General features: G+C 51.5%; 2 protein-coding genes across 4 annotated transcripts in view; one reads left to right on the top strand and one right to left on the bottom strand.

Moving 5' to 3' along the window:
• The window catches only part of ASPSCR1 (ASPSCR1 tether for SLC2A4, UBX domain containing), a gene marked incomplete at its 5' end in the record, with an annotated part of 49,824 nt that extends 49,429 nt beyond the window's left edge, over nucleotides 1-395 (bottom strand). For 2 of the 3 annotated variants that reach the window (XR_014269810.1, XM_082492357.1), the window contains 2 exons: nucleotides 143-198; nucleotides 278-376. Coding sequence is in view for 2 of the 3 variants with exons in the window: in XM_082492357.1 (XP_082348483.1) it covers nucleotides 143-198; nucleotides 278-376 (155 nt within the window). Of the gene's footprint in view, nucleotides 1-142; nucleotides 199-277 lie in introns of all 3 variants that reach the window. The other variant, XM_082492359.1, reaches the window with a different exon arrangement.
• Nucleotides 396-7,133: 6,738 nt separating this feature from the next.
• NOTUM (notum, palmitoleoyl-protein carboxylesterase) lies at nucleotides 7,134-15,761 on the top strand (the record flags this gene model as incomplete). The annotated part of the gene is made up of 11 exons (XM_082492417.1): nucleotides 7,134-7,648; nucleotides 7,949-8,001; nucleotides 8,134-8,229; nucleotides 9,327-9,387; nucleotides 10,234-10,292; nucleotides 11,755-11,857; nucleotides 12,652-12,843; nucleotides 13,191-13,291; nucleotides 13,391-13,538; nucleotides 14,147-14,194; nucleotides 14,304-15,761. 11 exons carry the CDS (start codon nucleotides 7,134-7,136, stop codon nucleotides 14,608-14,610), a joined length of 1,683 nt encoding a protein of 560 aa, XP_082348543.1. The 3' UTR covers nucleotides 14,611-15,761.
• Nucleotides 15,762-19,176: the final 3,415 nt, after the last annotated feature.

Here is a 19,176-nt window from a genome sequence, read left to right as displayed (position 1 = left end):
GTGGGGGCAGGCCGCGGGCCCCGACAGCGCGGCGGGCCCCGCCCGGCCCGGCCCGGCAGAGCGGCCACCGCCTCCCCCGGCGGCGGCGCGGCGCAGCCTCCGGCGGGTCCCGCACGCGACCCGGCGGGGCGGAGAGACTCACTTCAGGCCGTACTCGCCGGGGCTGCCGCCCTGCTTCCTGCAGACCTCCTCGAGGATCTGCGGAGAGAACAGAGGCGTTACGGGCCGGCCCGCGGCCCCGCGGCCGCACCGCCGGCCGCACCCACCCCGGACCCACCTGGAGCAGCACCGTACCGGGCCCCACCCGCACCGTGACCCGCCGCCCGTTGGGGGCCAGCACCGACACCGCAGCGCCCCCCCCGCCCGCCGCCGCCATCTTCCCACCCGCCACGGCCGGGGCGGAGCTGGGCCCTGGGCCGGCCCTGCCCGCAGGCCGCGCCCCGCCCCGCCGCCGCGCCGGGCCGGGCCGGGCCGGGCCGAGGGGAGCAGCGCAGGCGGCCGTGCTGGGCCGGTACTGGGGCTGGCTGCCCGGCGGAGCGGCGTTGGCGCTTCCCCGGGCGCGAGGGGGTCTCGCAGCGCCGCCGGCACTTGGAGCGAGAGCGGGGGGTGCCGGGCAGACAAAAGAGCCGGCGGCGGCCCGGGCACACGGTCCGTCCTCCGGACGGGAGCGCGGAGGAGACCGCCGGGCCTGGCCGGGGCCGCCCCGCAGTTCTGTTGGGAGCGGCCGGCGGCTGCTGTCGGGGCCCGGCATTTCCCGTGGGTTTCCGGCGTTACGGCCCATCACCCCGTCCGCCGGGGAAATAAAACAGGTTTCTGGACCGTGCCGGGCACCGCAGGCAGCGACCAGAGCCCGGCGCGGCCTTCGGCGGCCCCGCGCTCCGTGTGCCGGGGGGGGGGGGGGGGGGGGGGCGGAGGCGGAGGAACGCCGTGCGCGCCGAGCACCGCCGGCGGGGGCTGACCGCCGGCGGGGGCTGGTGGCTCCAAAAACACCTGCGCGTGCAAGAAGGCTCTCCTTGGCAAAAGATAAGCGCCATTGCAACCACCAAATTTGAGAGAAGTGGGGAGCATCTTACTACATTCCCGTTGTCAGATGAGTGCGTGGACAGTGTCACCAGTGGGAAAACAAATTACAGCATCCCGATGCCTTCGAAAGCCATTTCGAACAAAAATGTTGATTGGGCATTTCATGATTAGTGTGGCAAACTCAGCCATTCAGATGAGGGAATTAATATTGTCTTGCATTTTATGACACAAAATTTCTGAGAGACTTTATTTCATCTATGAGCTTTCCCATCACCCTCAGTACTGCCTTTTCAGGGTCCAAGGCATTCTCAGAGACACAACTACAGTCTTTTGTTTGCTATCGTAAAAAAAACTTTTCGTTTGGGTAACCACTGGAATTTATTTAGGCTAAGTTGTTACCACATGCCAAATATTTTCTCTACTTCTTCTATATTTATCATATATGTTAAGTCACCACCACCACCCCCAGCGCCCACAAAAATGTCTGCTTTGCTTGGCTTATAAAGGAAAAAGATCCTTTTAAGGAAAGACGCTTTTGTAAAAGATAATACACTTGCTTGTTTTTACCATATCAGCAGTGTAAGAAAAAGGAGAAAAAGAGAGGATGGGAATTTTAATGATGGTGAGACATCCCCTCGCTTATGCATGTGGATTCTTTAACACCATAACTGCTCAATAAGATCTAGTAATAGTAATAAAGGATGTCTTGGTGTATAATGCGTTATTTAAAAGTAACACTTAGAAATGTCTATACATGTGTTCTTTGCGTTCTGTTGTGAGGTATCATTGTCATATCACTTATATAGCTATGGTGTTCAGGATACTGGCATCCTAGTCCATGTCTGTAATGGCTAAACACATAAAAATGCTTTAAATTAGTGTATTTTACTTTCAGAGCTGGGATGGATGGATGTGTATATATGTCCAGTTACCACAGAACAGCTGATTAGTAACTTGTCTGTCCACATCAGCTGAACGACTTCCAATCATATGTCAATACCCTGTAAGTTGCGTTTTTGTTTTTGTTTTTTACTATTTTAGCTAAGCAGCTATGGAACTTTATGAATATAACCATGATAGCTATATATGGAGGTATTACCACCATCTTCTTTTTATTTGTCACTTCTCAGCTTATGCAGTGAAGAACTTAGTTCATACTCTGAAATTCAGCATTTCATAAAGAGGTTATGAATTTCCATCCTCTCAAGGATGCTCTTTTCTAGGAGAAAGGCCCACATCTTAGAAGTGCTTCTTAACGAGAATGACTACACTGGCACACATCACGGTACTCGGAACACTACCTCTGAGGGCAGCTGGGAACAGCATCAGAGCAGGAGACTGCGATTATATTTTCCCCAGTATCAACCTCCAGTTTTCAGCAATCTGCATCTTCTAGACTTCCCGAGTCAGAGGTGGTGTCTTTACATCTAATCATACCTGATGGATTTGTCTTACATTAATTTGCCTAGCTGTGTTTTGAGCCCATCTGAGCTTTTGGCATCTACAGGATCATGGAGCAATGGATGCCACAGTTACATTGCGTTGTATGACAGCAGTACTCAATTTTGTTTGGTTTGGAACTTCTTCCCTGGTGTTCCCCATCTCTTATTAAGAAACAATCACTGATCATTCTCTGTTACCATCTCTGTAACAGTCACAAGTCTAGAAACATATTTCTTATAATTCCCTACCTTTTCAATTGCTCTTTGCTGTAAAATATGTAAAGAGGCATAAGGACTTAGGGGCAAGATTGTTCTGGAAGTTTTCACACTTTTGCCTACCAAGGGTGCAACAAATATCTATGGTCTGCAAGTTCTTAGTCTTTAAAATAGGGTCGAGATCCAAAGCTCTGCAGGCATCTAACAGAATGACAATACCCTGTCCTTCCACTAATTAATACCTTCATAGAAGGCATGAAGAAGAAGAAACAATTTAAAAGGCTGTGTTGAGGCCAGTAATTATTCAGCTGCTGCGGTGGAGCAGCCATTCAATTTTAAAGGGTACATTTTGGGTTTCACGGAGCCCAAAAAATTGGTCTTGTTTCTGGACAGGGGGTAGCTCCTCTATTTGATGTCTGAAGCAGGCAGCTGTTTCCTATTTTGCATTTGAAAGTGACACATCCCTTACAGAAATGTTGCTCCTGTTAAAAAGACACCGATGTAATTTGAGCTGAACGTTTCCAAGTTGCAGGATTAGAGAGATGAATCTAGTTTTTAATGGCATGTCATAATCAGAAAGTTGCGTGGAGGTTAAGGGTCACATTTCATACCCAGAGCCACTTCTAATCTCAAATATTTATCTCAAATTAGAAGCATCAGGAGAGAAAGAAGGGGGAGGTAACTACAACCTGGAGTTCATTAAAGTGCTACAAAGAAAGAGGAACTCATTAGGGAATAGCTGAAAAATACCCTCAACAATTGGGATTTCTGCCACTGTCAGGATCAAGAGGATGCCTGCAAATCTACCAGGTGAGCCTCAGCAAAACAACGTCCACCGTGCTAACAACTTTTCAGAAACTGCATTTCACTAGTGATTACAGTGAACAAACTGTGGAATGACCTTTCCTTAAAATCACCTTTTAGGCAGCTGGCGCTTTGCATTAGACACATATCCCTGGCGTTTTGGATGTTTGCATTCCGTCACACACCCACACACAAAATAATGCATAAATTTGCTTCTCAATAAAGCATGGAAACCCCTCTTTTTTTTTTTTTCTTTTTTTTTTCTTTCAAATAGATAGGAAAACAACTGTGAACATCTAGAAATATGTTGTAACCAGTTCCAAAACATGGTACAGAGCAATAGTTAGTTATCATGTTAATGAGGATTCTGAAAAGTATTTCCTCCTGTCTGTACCAACGGTACACGCTCCCGATCGTGAGAAATCCTGGGGACATTCAAGAGGGCGGTTCCTGCCAGAGCGTCACACAGCATGTTTCGTTTGTACGGGTCTATAAACGAGCTCTGTTGCCCTATCAGAGTTGCTCTATCCCCATCCACCACTGAAGTTAGAAGAGACAGCAGTAGTGGGACTATGCGAAAGCAGGATTTTATCTGTTGGTGAGTGAGTGGTCCTCTACGGGGTGACTTATACCACACACACTTTTGATCAACACAAGACCCAAGAAACAACCCAGGGAACTTCAGCTGAGCCCAAGCCACAGAGCGGCTTAAATCAGGCATGAGAGCTGGCTATGAAGGGGAACCATACCTGTGGCACAAGTCCTGCCTGGCACAGGACTCCAGGTGCAATCCTCTTGGTTTCTGATAGAGAAACATCAAAAGAGCAAGTCCTGAAGCTGTCTTGGCCCTGGCAGAGTTCTAGGGAGTTTCAAAACTCTCGTTTGCTATTGTACTGCATAGCCCAGTACACTTCAACATGCAGAACTACATTAGGACATACTGGAACGTATCATGCAGGATATCTCATTTTAAAAGGTATTGAAAATAGCATCTCCCTTAACGTTATTCCCAATCATTAAAAATGTCTTGCTGCCCTCCTACGTGCCTCACTCCTACCAATAAAAACGTCCCACCTTCAGTGCCTGAAGCAGGAGTCCAACTCTTTCACAGCTTTCCCTGAGCTCCCTTCTGCACCAAGCCCCATCTATCCAACGTAGGGTGGCTCTTTCCAAAAGATTAAAACGTAGTGAACTTCTCGTGCTGAAGGACAGTATTACAAAATTCTCCAAAATCTGTGTGTACTTTGATGTTCTCTCAAGTTCAGATGTCAAAGAATTAAACTGTACCAGATTTAAATGTCTAGAGGTAAAAAAGCAGTCTGTCCTGCCATAACCTCACACAGCCTTATGCTCTTCTTAACAGCCCCCTTGCTCCTTCATGACAGGTAATATGAACATTTTACTCAGCTTTGGAAGGATGAGAAGTAAAAGTGCTCTGAAAGAAACCCTCCTGAGTTGCCTGAACCAGACGTAAGAAAGCTGAAGGGGGCTCAGTAGGGCCAAGACAGGCAAAATTTAAATGTGTTTGCTTCACCTCTTTGGACAAAGGCCCAAAGATCTGCAACTTTAACATGCATTCCCCTTTGCCCTGAGGTTCTTCATTGGTATATCACATCCAGTCACCTCTTACGGCACCAGCTGGTACAATGTCTTACAGAGTCCAGTACCTACAGACCTCCCCAAAGAGGAGCATGGAAACCAGGCAGGATGCAAGCCTGCCAGTGAGATGAACTTTATGCCTTTCCTCTAGAGAAGTGGGATGGAGTTCAGCAATCTTATCCGTCTGTTTTTCTTGCTGTAGCTAGTGGAATTTGAGGTCCTGGAGCTGTTTATGCTGATTGTTCCAGTGATCCTGAAGCACTCTCAAGGACTTACGTACTGATTCATCTGTTCAGACTTTGCACAAACCAACCAGTTTCCAGCTGCACCCCTGCTTGGACAACCGGACAAGCTCACTAACTTGCTATAACTAGTCCTAGTGATCAACTGCTCATATCTGTCATGGCCAGTGAGGAAGGGATGTTAAAGCCGGTGTAGAAAAAGATACAACGGTGCAGAATCGTGCTGGGACCAAAAATATATCTGGGGGTGAGCATAGTGTGCCTGTGGAGGGGTATGTTCAATTTAGTGGCTTTTCTTGGCTTAAAGATACTGTTGGTACTATCAGCACTTAGATAAAAGAAAACATTTGGAGGTAAAAATCTGACTGAGGACAGAGCTAAGATTGAGACGATATAAGAGTAACTGAAAGATTAAAAAAGAAAACAACTAACCAACATGACAAGCAAATTGCAAAGCCATGTGCTACATGTGTAGGAAATTCGGAGTTGAGGATACACTTCGAAAGTCCAAACACGCCAAGGTAAAATATGTAGTTGCAGCAGCTGGACAGCCTAAACTCTTGCCCTACAAAAAAAAACCCTCAATTTACTATTTTAAGATTATACTATTTCTACCTTTTCTAATCCCAGATAGATTACATTTCCCGGTAAAGACAGACTGTTTCCCTGCTGGGGGGCTGTCAAAGGGCGTGAGCTGTCCAGTTTGGTATCCAAACGAAAATGGAATTGTTCGAAGCGTCGCATTTTCTCTCTGTTCCCTCGTTTTGTAATACCGAGGTCTGCAACAAGGACAGTGGTTTTGGTGACATTCCTCGCTCTCGCAGATGACAGGCACTCTGCTAACCGGGACCCGACACGGCTTTTCCTCCAGGACCCTTTTTGCAGTCGCTGGAAATGTCCCAGACCCACGGGACACAGGGGACGAACCTGACGAGCTGCCGAGAGCCCACACCCGCCGCCGCGGGGAGCCGCCAGGCCGAGGGGGGCTGCAGCGAGGCTGGCACCGGGCCGCCGACCCGCTGCGCCCCGGGGGCTGCCCGCCGCTGCGGGGTCCCCCGGGCAGGCCCGCGCCACAGGCAGCCGCGGCCACCGCGTCCCCTCTCGGCCCACGGCAGCGGCAGCCCGTGCCCGGCGGCGACCCGCTGCCGCCCCGCTCGCCCGCGGGCGCCCACGCGGACCGGACGCCGATGTGCGGGCCCGAAGGACCGCCCCGGCTTTCCGCTGCTCCCGGCGGGCCGGAGCCAGGCTGGAGCCCGGCACCGCGGGGCACCCCCACCCTCCCGGGGGCGCCGCACCGACGGCGGCCGGGGGGCGCGGGGAGGGGGGGTGGCACGTCCCGCAGAGTGGGGTGGGGCGGGCGGCACCGCCCACGCGGAGCCGGGGAGGAGCCGCCGTCGGGGCGGCGGGGGGGCGGGGGGCGCCGCCGCGGGGGCCGCCACGTGCGAGTCCTCGCTCTCGCGCGGCCCGACCGCCCCCCCTCCCGGCCGCCCCCGACCCCGGCGAGAGGCCGCCCCGAGCCTCCCGCCGCCCCGCGGGCGAGGCTGGCGGGCGCCCGCCGGCCGCGGCCCCGGCCCCGGCCCCGGCGCCGGCAGGGGCGGCGATGGCGGCGCCGGCGGCGGGGGGCGCGGGGCGCGCCCCGACGGAGCGGGCCGCCGTGCCGGTGCGGCGCAGACCCCCCGCTCCCTCCGCCTCGCTCCGAGGGGGCGGAGGGCAGGGCAGGGCGGGGGCTGGCCGGCTGCTGCCCCACGCGGCGCCCGGGCTGGCGGCGCCCCCGGCGCGCTCCCCGCGCACTCCGTGCCCCTCTGTCATGCTCGCCGCCTGGGAGCGGGCGGCGGGGTCCTGCGCCGGCAGCTGCGCCGCCGAGCCCGCGCCGCCGGCGCTGTCCTCGCCGCCCGCCGCCGACCCCCGTCCCCGCGGGCGGCGCGGCGGGGCGCGGCGGAGCGCGGGCGGCGCTGCCCGCCGCCGGGGGCTGGCTGCTGCTGCTGCCGCCGCGGCGAGCGGCGGGTGGCGGCGGGCGGCGATGGGCACGGCGGCCGTGCACCTCCTGCTGCTGCTGGGGCTGCTGCACGCCGGGCCCGGCGGCGAGGGCAGGAAGGGCTGGCGGCGGCGGGGCCCGGCAGCCCGCGAGCGCGGCGAGGCGGCGGCCGAGAGCTTCCCGCTGGACTTCACCGCCGTGGAGGGCAACATGGACAGCTTCATGGCGCAGGTCAAGAGCCTGGCGCAGTCGCTGTACCCCTGCTCGGCCCAGGCGCTGCCGCACGACCTGCGCCTGCACCTCCTGCACAACGCCTCGGTCACTTGCAACGACGGCAGCCCGGCCGGGTGAGTCCCCGCGCGGCGCCGCGCCGCTGCCCCGCGCCGCCGCCGCTCCCGCCGCCGCGCGCGCCCCCGTCCCGGCCCCGAGGGCTGTGGCGCCACCTGGCGGCGGCGGCGCGCGGCGCGGCGGCGACAGGTGCAGCGCGCGCCTCCCGGGCGGCGGCGGCACCGCGCGGGTCCCGGCGGGCGCGAGCGCCGCTGCCCGTTCCGCCCCCGCGCCCCGCCCCGGCCCGGCCGGTGTCCTGGTGCTGCGGTCGGCCCCGGCGGCCGCTAACGCCGCGCCGCCTCCGGCCTGTTCGTCCGCAGGTACTACCTCAAGGAGTCCAAGGGCAGCCGGCGGTGGCTGCTCTTCCTGGAAGGTGAGCGACGGCGCCCCGCGGGCGGCTCGGCCTGCGCCGGGAGGGGGGCGGGCCCCGGCGGACACCGGCGGGCCCCGGCCCCTCCGGCCGCCTCCCCCCGCCGCGGCCCCGCTGAGCCCTCTCTCCCCGCAGGCGGGTGGTACTGTTTCAACAGGGAGAACTGCGACACCCGCTACGACACCATGCGCCGCCTGATGAGCTCCAGCGAGTGGCCCGCCACCCGCGTGGGTGAGTCGCGCCCCGGGGACAGGCCCGAGGGAGCGGGGACAGCCTGGGCAGCGAGGCGGCCGCTTCGTGGGCACGTGGTCGCTGCCATGTGGCGGTTCCCACCCGCGCGCGGCTTTGCGGCACCGTGGGGCTGTCGGTCCTGCGCGAGGACGCCCCGAGCACGTGCTGCCCCGCGCACTGCAGCAGTTTTAAAAGCACTGACGTGCGCAGGCGTTGGGATGTGCGGCTGTCACTGGCAGACAGTGCTGCTCTGGGGGACTCTGGCCAACGTGCCCTCTTCATTTAGAATGCATGCATGTGCTCACAAACCTGCCGGGATCATCACAGTTGTGCCTTAGGTTCTTGTTTTTTAAAGAGACTTTGTGTTTCTCTTAATCCTGTGGGAAGAACCGTTCCTGGTCCCCTCGCTCTGTATGTTGGCACAGATGCAGTCCCTCGTGCGCTGTGCTGGGTGCGTGTGTGTGCCGGTCACAGGGCTGGCCCCACGTGCGTAGGGAGAGATCAGATCTGGGCTTTTACTGGGAGCTGCATGCTTCTGCCTTTTCCCCACTTGCAATTGCTTAACGCCACTTAACCAGCTCAGTGATTCTCTGTATGAAAGCGTATGTTTGGTGCGTACGTAAAGTGTTTGTAGCATCTCTCAGCATCGTGCATAAGGTGCATTAGCACCCCGGATACCCACACTCTGGAGCACCGCACTCCTGAGTCAGCACAGAACTGTTGAGCTTCTCTCTTCATTCTTGCTACTTATGCTCTGGCTCTCTGAATACCTAAACCTCTGTCATTCGCACAGATCTTATAATTGCTGGAATTCACCTAGGATTTGTTTTTTGGAGAAGTGCTTGATTTTAAGTATGTGTCACAGGGTCTTTTCTGTACCGCAAGAGGGTTCTAGGTGGGCGTCATCTCTAGCATGAATCAAATTCTGAAAGTCACATCTGCCCGAGGGCAAATTTAGAAATGTTCCTTCCACTTCCTTTACCAATGTTTTTTATCATGGATGTTTGTTTTCTGTGTGGTCAGGGATCCTTCATGAGGCTCATACGGTTTCTCTGAAGTCACAGACTGTCATCTTGTTTCTTTGTGCCCATCTGCAGGAACCGGGATCCTGTCATCGCAGCCAGAAGAAAATCCCCACTGGTGGAATGCAAACATGGTGTAAGGAGGGACAAACAAGGGAAATAGGTTTATACTTAAAGACCATCTCCTGCCTTGTAGGCTAGCAAGAATGCTACAAAGACAGACTAAGACTAACGCTTGTGAGAGGAAATTGTATGTTTCCTCATTTGTTCTAGTTCATTTCTAACAAGTGAGTTTGGGGTGATCTAATGAAGACAAACTGGGGATAGCTTAGAGAGCCTTCTCGAACAGCTGAAGTGGCAAATACTGTTGTGAGCGGTGGGCTGGTAGAGTTACACATTTGCCAGTTTGAGAGGAATGTGGAGTGGCTCTTCTAGCTCAAAGAAGAGAAACGAGAAAGACACCAGTTTATATATGCATCTATATAGGAAGGAAAAGCAGAAGAGAGAGATGTTAATTTGTATTCTGCAAGCTGGAGACAAAAGTGAGAAGGTAACTTCATTCCTGCAAAAACCTCCAGTGGCTGCAGTCAGCATTTACACTGCATTAACAAGGTCTTCTCATTTTTCGTGTGCAAAACTGAAGCACAGAGTTTCCCTGTGGCAGGACATCCACCGTATCAGTGGGACAGCGAAGAGCCAAATCTTGGCCCATCGCGCTGTCCACTGAGCTCGGTGCTTCAATTAGATTGATAAAAGACCCAATATTTACTGATTTAACTGTAAAACTACCAGTGCTCATGAGAAAATTCAAGGCAGTTGTAATTGTCACTTTGTGTGCAAGAAGGTAAGTTGTCTAACTGGACAAGAAACTCTTCCCTTTTCCCCTCCCCAGGGTTTAATTTTCTTCCAATTACTTGACCCTGTCCTCACCCCTCCTCGCGTGTCAAAGGAACATCAGTACTCACACAACTCTCTCTTACAGATTCATCCCTTATTGCTCAAGTGATGTTTGGAGCGGTGCCTCTTCCAAGTCCGAGAAAAGTGAGTGTTGCTGATGGGCTGTTGCTGCCCCAGACATCGCACATGAAAGGATATGGCCAGACTTCTGTGAAATTACATGAATGAAGAACAGCCTTTTTCTTGCTGAAGGGCAGGAAAGAATATCAAGCTACTTCCAGATAAAACATCCTGATCTCTTTAGCTCGGGCTGTTCTGACAGTTCAGAGCCACTGCTTGCAGAGCTGTAACACTGATGCAAGGATTAGAGGAACGGAATTCCTTTTAGATGAATCTCCAGGTTCCAGCACACAGCAAATTAAATGGTCTAGCTGAGGAACCATGGTTTGTGGCATGCGGCTTTGGCTTTGCTGATCTGAGGGGCAAGTGCAGTGAATTTGGTTTCAGACTTCTATCAGGAGGATATTTGGCCTTTGACAGGAGCCGTCGTGTCTCAGGCTAAAGCTGTCTGCAGGTTTCTTTGGGAAACGAAGAGTAGTTCATCTTAATATGTGCATTGCCATTGGCTGTTGTTCTGATGATGACAGAACTCTGTGATTCTGCTTAAAGGAGTCCTCTTCCAGATTAAGCTGGATTTCGTGCAAATGAATTGTTCTACCTGTTGTACTTTTCTGGGTTTCCCAACTTGGGCAGGACTGTTGTCTGAGTGCAGTAATGTCTATAGAAACACCAGGGGCTTAGTTCTCCTCTCGTTTGTTCATGAAGGGTTTTCTTTGACCAGAATGGAACTGCTGTTGGTGTATGCTGCTGTGAACAAAAGGATTTGGCCTAAGGTGCTCCGTGGTGCACCACTCAAAAGGCAGAAGGTTAATGCCTTTCTTTGAGTTGGTCTTTGAGTTCTGGCCTTAAACTAGATACTGTGTCACTCTGTGGCTCTTCTCACTCACGGTGAGGAACTGGCCACTCATGCATACCACAGGTACAGGTTTTGTCACAGTAAGGGACCTTTTCACTTCATCACAGGTTCTTATGATTGTTCCCATGAAGCAGTTACACTTCAGCACACATGGCTGCCTTTCGGTGGTGCCGAGGCGGTAGCGGTCTATGTAGATGTAACATTTTGTGAAACGTTGCTTGTCTGAATTAGCTTTATGAATTGGGGAAAAAAGGGATGCAGTAAGTTGGAACTGGGATCCCGGGCAGGAAGGCATGCGTGTTCCTCGGGTACAGAGAAAGGGTCCCAGCGCCTTCTTGCTTTGCTCTTGTTTTCCTTCTCCAGGTGCTTACCAATTCCGAAGTGCTGTTGTAGGAAAGTGTGCTTGTGTTACTGCGTTCTGTTCGCTCTCTGTTCAGTCTCTTTCAGGGAAGCGAGTTTTGTACGGCGGGGGGAGTATCTCTTGTTAGATCTACTTGATAGAAGTGGAGAAAATGGGCTGGTTTTAGGTTCATGGTCTCTTCATACGGTTCTTAAGCATTTGCAGAGAGGAAGCAAAAGTCTTAGCCTGGACAGGAAAGAGTTTTGTTGACACTGAGCTATCTCTTCCAGATGAATATGCCTTCATGGGAGCACTGATCATTCAGGAGGTTATAAAGGAGCTGGTGGGAAAAGGTCTTAGCACTGCAAAAGTGTTGCTGCTAGCAGGGAGCAGGTAGGTATCTGCAAGATTTCCTGTGGTGAAGACGGGAGATTTCCACGGTAGAAAGCTGTTAGGGAGGAGGTCTCAGCAGATCCTGAAAATTTCCTTCTAGGAGTACAGTAACTCTAACACAGCAAACCCTGTATCTCTTCTCAGCTTTCTCCTTTGAGTGGTACAACAGGGGATTGTATAATGTTATTTACTCAGCTTTTGGTCCAGGTACGCTTATGAGAAAATGGAGAAAATAACAACAAGGGAAAAGCTTTGCAAGAGGGAGGGAATGTGTTCATTTTTCCCTGCACCAAGAATGCTGGCTCCTGTTGGCCTGCAGCATGGGACACATGCCTCTTGTGAATAGATTCGGGATGTCTGAATTAAAAAATCAGACTTGCCTGACGCAGGTGCTCTGGATCGTGCTGTGTTGCAGAAAACTACAGTGCACTCAGCATGTGTTGCACAGGGGTGTCTTATAGAAGTTGCAGAGGGTGAATTTGTTTTACTTCAGATTCTTTTGGGTTTTGACCAGCCAAACCCCTTGCAAATGATGTAAAGCATATAAGTCTTCCAGGAGAAAGAAGAACAGGATTTGGTTTCTGAGGTATCAGATTGTTACTCAGCACTGGCTTTATTTCTGAGTGTTTTTCGCAAAGCAAGGAAATAATTGGTGACTGCCAAGTTAGTGGTGGATTGTCCTGTGGATAGGTGAAGTCGTTTATAGAGTCCCTGCTGTGAGAGGGTACAGGTGCTAGTCAGCCGTTACTAGCTGTGCGTGCTGCGTGACTGCAGTGTTAACGTGTCCTTTGCAGTGCGGGAGGGACAGGAGTGCTCCTGAATGTGGACCGAGTGGCAGAGCAGCTGGAGGAGATGGGTTATCAAGGAATCCAGGTTCGAGGATTGGCAGACTCCGGATGGTTCCTGGATAACAAACAGTATCGCAGAACCGACTGTATTGACACCATAACGTGTGCTCCCACAGAAGCCATCAGAAGAGGAATAAGGTACAATCAGGTGCTCTAAAGTACAGTTTTACAAGAGGTTAGAGTGTGGAGAAGATGTCTTCCTCCTCCATCTTCCTTAATTTTGATACTCAAAGAATATTTATCATCTACATTGGTGGGTTTTCCATGATTTTATTGGAAAGGATAATAAGTTAAATTCTAGCCGTGCAAAAGAATGTGTGAAACTGTAGATGCTCTCAAATGTGTTTGTGGAACAGTGTAGCCAAGAAAGCGCTCTGCTGTCAGTAAGTTGGAACTGTAACCAGAGCAGAAATAGGCCAGGATATGAAAAGGCTGTTGTTAAGACTGCGCTATGACCTTCATTCTATTACTGCTTTGTCTTCTAGGTATTGGAATGGTATTGTTCCCGAACGCTGTAAGCTGCAGTTTAAAGAGGGAGAGGAATGGAATTGCTTTTTTGGATATAAGATTTACCCCACTCTTCGATGTAAGTATCAGAGGAGAGATATAAAATGCACGCTAGGGTTTCCTCTATATCTGTAGCTAACATAGAGCAATTCCTTTTCCAATTTTTTTGCCTCCCTAGGTCCAGTCTTTGTTGTCCAGTGGCTCTTTGATGAGGCCCAGCTCACCGTGGACAATGTACACCTCACTGGCCAGCCTGTTCAGGAGGGGCAGTGGCTATACATCCAGAACCTGGGTAGGGAGTTGAGAAACACCTTGAAGGACGTGACGTAAGTATTTCATTGAGGAAAACCTGGCACATTTATTTCTAAGAGACATTGTTATATAGTATCCTAGCAGCGTTTCTCAGATCTCTGCAGAAATGGGTGTTGTAAATTTGGTAGCTATGAGTTAGTCTACGTCGAGAACCTTGCCTTTTTAATTTCTAGATAAGTGCAAAGTAATTTGCAGCTTCACAATTATCAGCTGCTCTTTGTTATTGATGGGAATGTGTTTTTTTTCTTTCCTACCTCCAAGGTAAGGTCTGAGACTCCTTGCCATCGCACAGCCATTAACCTCACAGGGATGTTTTGAAAAGTACTGATTGTAAAACATGCAGAGAGTGGATGAGGCAACAGAGGAGGAACCATTAGTGTGCCTTACTCAGTTCGTGCGTTCAGGAGTCACTTGTTGCAAATGTGCACTGTTACGCCGGATGGAGCCCCTTCTGGATGCTTTCCAGTCCAGTCGGGTTTTATATCATGATAGTCATTGCTCTTTCTAAAAATCTTGTCAGGGGCAGCAAAAATTCCACCCTCTACCTAGTCCGGAAGGTTCTATTTAGGAGGAGTTACTTTGTCCTTCCAAGACCTAATCCTTGTTTCCTTTTTTCCTTTAGCGCTAGCTTTGCTCCTGCCTGTTTGTCTCATGAGATCATTACGCGCAAGTGAGTGCTTTTGCAGATTCTATGGAAGGTCAACGGGGAACGGGTGGGGGAATGAACCGGTTCCGACAGCCTGGCCCCTCTGATGCAGTCTGCGCGTTTGTCTTTTCAGTCACTGGACAGACATCCAGGTGAAGGGGACATCGTTACCCCGTGCCCTGCACTGTTGGGATCGGAGCCTACACGAGAGCAACAAAAATGGGAAGGCCCCTCTGAAAGGCTGCCCAATTCACCTGATTGACAGCTGTCCGTGGCCTCACTGCAACCCCTCGTGCCCCACTATCAGGGACCAGTTCACAGGGCAGGAGATGAATGTCATCCAGTTCCTCATGCACATGGGTTTTGATGTTCAGAAGATGGCACAGCAACAGGGCATGGAGCCCAGTAAACTTCTGGGAATGCTCAGCAGTGGTAACTAGGAAGGGGGCTTCAGAGGGGCCGAGCGATTAGATCCGGAGGAGACTCCAAGCCCTTCTCCCACACTTCCTAATCTTTTTACGTACGCTCATGCAGGCAGATGAACGCTCACACCCACGCATGCTCAAACCTGTACACACCCACATGCTCCCACACTCTTGCACACTTAGGATGTGTCAAGAAAAAAAAACAAAGGCAGTTTCTTGCTTACACTATTTGACTGGAACTTGTTTTCTTCAAACTCCAGAGCTCATTTTTGGCCATTCACATCCTGTGTTACACAAGGCAATCTGATACAGGGAGTAGCAAAGCCATAAATAGCAGCAGTGAGAACCTTCCCCAGATCTAGGACTTCTTCCCTTGCCATGAATTTTACATCATAGACTTGATACAAGTGGTGAAAAAAGCAAGCACTGGATTTCTTTTGTCCAACTAGAAGTGAAGGAACGATTACGACTTCCTGGAGGTCAGCATCTTGTGATGAGTCACAACATATAAACCCAGGACACGTGCTAGGGACGGACACTCTTGTACTCAATTTACTTTCATATTATTTTATAAAATGACTTTTTTATTACTTTTTTTAAACTAAGCAAGAAATATAAATGATATTGTTTTGTAACATATTTTTTTTAAATAATGAAGAAACCTCTTGCTACTTTGGCAACGTGGACATATTTATTTTAATATGTAAAACGCTATTTATAAGGGCTGACCAGAGAACCATACATATGTCTTTGTAAAGTTGTATATGCTGCTCATTTGGATGGGTTATCCTTGTGATCACTTGTGCCTGGGAGAGGGCTGAAGGTGGTATTGACGTTTTGTAATAATTAGACTTCTGTGTTCCCCTTGCAGTACACTTTGTCATTGTTGCTCTGATGAGAGGTTGTAATACGAGGTCTAAGTACAGAGATTTTCACCCGGCATCTGATGTTTGTGTACTTGCACAGCGTTTTCAGCTTGACTGTGATCCGCCAGGTGTTCGGAGCATTGCACGTTAAGATGCAGGGAGATCTGGTTTTGCAGCAAAGGCCTCTGTCCTGGTGAGAGAAGTGTTTGATCAGACCCACTGGCACGTCTTAAAATGGGGAGCGTTTGGAACACAAAAGGCAGAGAACACGAGACAAGCACCAACATATTTTTATTCTTCTAGTCATTTGCAAACACGCCCACTGTGGAACACAGAGGATCCCCTTTAGTGGTAGTGGGAGGAGAACACGGGAGGGATGAGGAACGCGTGACTGAAGCTGGAGGGAGCGGGAGACCCGTCCTCAGCGCGGAGCACACGGTCAGTGCCAGAAGAGCGCCACGCTGTAGTGTGCTGCGGCTGCTGTAGACAGACCCTGTGCAAGGAGCATGATCACATCCATTCCGCAGAAGTCCTTGGTACCGCCTTTGCATTTGCTTGCACTGGTGTAAATGGTTATACAGCGTGTAGACCACAGAAAATTAGGGCCTAATTTTAGAAAAAATCCATGCACTTTCAAGATAGGTCTTGCCAGGTTAAAATGGTAATGCTACTTGTAAGATCCATTGTCTTAGGTGAGTAAACCCAAAAATGAACAAAACTGCAGCCGTTCGGTTACTTTTCATGGACTTCAGCAAACAGTCAGGCAGTGCCACATAGGAGATTAGCCGTCCTGCTGTGCAAGATGGGTTTAGTACACATTTAAGATCAAAAAGTAGCTAAAGAGAAAGTGAACGGTGCTCCAGCAGAACTGAAACAGGAAAACCATCAGTGGAGTTTCCCTAAAATCAAACTAGGGATTACTAATATCCTTTATGTTATAATGACTCGGGTATTAAAGTAAAATTGTTCTGATTACATTTTTCATGCCACTAAGTTAGGAGGCTTTTCAGTACAGATGCCATTTGGAAAAGCATGCAGGAAGATGGGATTCCTTTGAGGGCTAGAGTCCGTGGAGTCGGTCAAAGTGCCAATACTTGAGCAGTAGCCGGAATGTCTGCTGTGCACTGGGTCATCTGTTGGGAGCACCAAGGGAAGCTGCTGTGTGCATTGCTTGTTCGCAGGATGACTATGCAAGATGATGCACCTGTAGATACGGCAAGTGCCCTGGGCTGTGTCCAGCGATGTATTTCTAGGAAACAGTAAGGTATAAAGGCCACTGTTGAAGTTTGGAATACTTTTTGCAGAGCTGCTTGTGTGTATGCAGGTGAATTAAATCTACAACATTCATTCAAAGGTTAATTTCTAAAAGGCAAAGAATGTTTGGAGGGGATATTTTCCTTGCAAGCACAGGAAAAAAAATCCCTGGGAGTCAGGGATCATTCTTCTCACTTAGTGTGCCACTTTTAAAATGTGTAACAGGGAGAAGTCTCAGAAATATTTTTAAAGGGGAACTTGGCTAATTTATTAGAAAAATTATACAATGTGGTTGCAAGTAGTAGCTGGAAACTGGAATCTGTAACCCAGGAAGTCACATCCAGCTCTATACTTCTTGTACTTGTGCAATAAATACCATTTTCCCAAGCCTTTGTAAAGCTGGCACTTCTAAGTTCATCCCCAGTGACATCCGCTGTGCGGAAGCCAGTGGCAAAAAGAGCAAGACTGGAAAATACAGTACCACGTGTTTGTACACTCAGATCTTATGACTAGATGAGATTCTTTCTCTCTGAGAGGGAATAATTTTCTCCAGAAGCATCACACGATTGAGCTAGGATTAAAATGCAGCCAAGAAGTCAAAAGCTGATAGCAGAATGTATGGATTCGCACTGCATGGCTGCAGGTCCAGGCGTGGGCATCGGCCACGTAAGCAGTTTCAGTCATGAGCTGGAGGGCAGACCCAGTGCCTCTGCGCGCTCCGGGCATCGCTGCCAATGCACAGCAGCTCTAATGAGAAACTAACTCTTATCCAGATAACCCACTCCTTTGCCCTCATGGAGGAGGGCCACAGGTCTGGGTGAGTAATTCACCCCGAACGCCGCCACGGACCATTGCATTCTGCCAGCTGCAGCCCGGTGCTGAGCTGGAGAGAGGGAAAGCACAGAGGGGCTGCGCTGCGGAAAGGTGCCCCGTTCCGTGGACAAGCAACGTGGAGGCAGCGTCGTTACTGCAAAAACACCGCAGGAGGGTGGCAGCCGCGGTGAAACAACATTGCTGCTGCTGCTTCCACGGTCCTGCAGCATCTGCTGCAGCCATGGAGCAGCTGATCAGGGTTTTGCCCCCCAGGCCAGCCCTGGCTGCTATGTCCTCCTGGCAGCACACCTCTCGTGTGGAACCCAGGCTAAAAACCTGGACAGTTTTGTAGCTGCGGTCTCCTCCATGCCGATCAATGTCTCGCTTTGTACAATTCTGTGACTTACCATTTGGGAGCCGCTGGTCTGATGCGTGGGAATGTGGGCTTCTCAACAGTAATTTTAATGGCAAAGCTGCCGTGCCTTTCACCAGCAAATGTCTGTGGCTCTGAATCCCCTTTCAGAACAAACCCTAAACTGTGCAGGCAGAGTCTGCCCTGTGCAGCAGAATGGGGTCTCAAAGGAGCCGTGCAACAAGCTGAGGTGGTGGGATGCAAGAAGCTGTGGGTTTCTAATTCATGATCTTCTATCTGATACCTGCTTACAGGTTTTTAAAGTGAAAAGAAAATTTAAGTGCTTTGGCAGTACATCTGTGTGATGCTGGGAAATGGGAGTGCTGGCAGCACCCGGAGACCCTGGGCTCCACAGAAGCTGGAGACCTGCACGTTCAAACCCAACGGCCCAGCAGAAGGCAGTGATCCCCTCTGGTACACTATTCCTGCCCAATGTTCACTTTGGGGACCGCTGCCGTCTGCCGGCGCTGCCTTCCGGTGCTGGGCTTTCTCTGGGGTGGCACCATTCCTCATGGGACGCAGAGGCCTGGCAGCAGGACCAGCGCTGCTCTGCACCAGGCATCACCCGTGGGTCAGCGTGCAGCACGGCTCGGGGCTTGTGATGATCAGCCCGTGGCACCAGGACCTCGCAGGCAGTCGTCCTCAAGGGACAGGGAGTGTGCCCTTGCTCTCTGCCCGTAAGCGCGTTGGTCCCCCGTCCAGCTGGGAGATGATGGAGCAAGTTACAGTGTAAGCAGTAACACAGTGGGCTATAAACTGTCATGTGGAGTTCAGTTCAGCCACCTGACTGTCATATAATAATATTGAATAAACTTTTCCTCACTGACCCCAGGCAGCCACTGTGGTACAGTTGCAGCCAAATGCTGCAGTGGGGAGTGTGGGGCAGGGGGGACCTCGAGGGGCTCCTGGTAGGGCTCAAGAAGAAAAAGGACGAGTAGGATTTGAGCCCTTATAGCCCCTTCCAGTCCCTACAGGGGCTCCAGGAAAGCTGGAGAGGGGCTGTTTATCAGGGAGGGGAGCAATGCGACGAAGGGGAACACTTTCACACTGAAAGAGGGGAGATTTAGGTGAGATATGAGGAAGAAATTCTTTGCTGCGAGGGCGGTGAGCCCCTGGCGCAGGGTGCCCCGAGAAGCTGTGGCTGCCCCATTCCTGGAGGTGTTCAAGGCCGGGTTGGACGGGGCTGGGAGCGACCTGGGCTGGTGGGAGGTGTCCCTGCCCGGGGCCGGGGGTAGG

The sequence above is a fragment of the Vanellus vanellus genome, assembly GCF_965231255.1.
Source record: "Vanellus vanellus genome assembly, chromosome: 17".
Classification (NCBI taxonomy): Eukaryota; Metazoa; Chordata; class Aves; order Charadriiformes; family Charadriidae; genus Vanellus; species Vanellus vanellus.
This window is presented reverse-complemented; position numbering and strand designations above follow the sequence as displayed.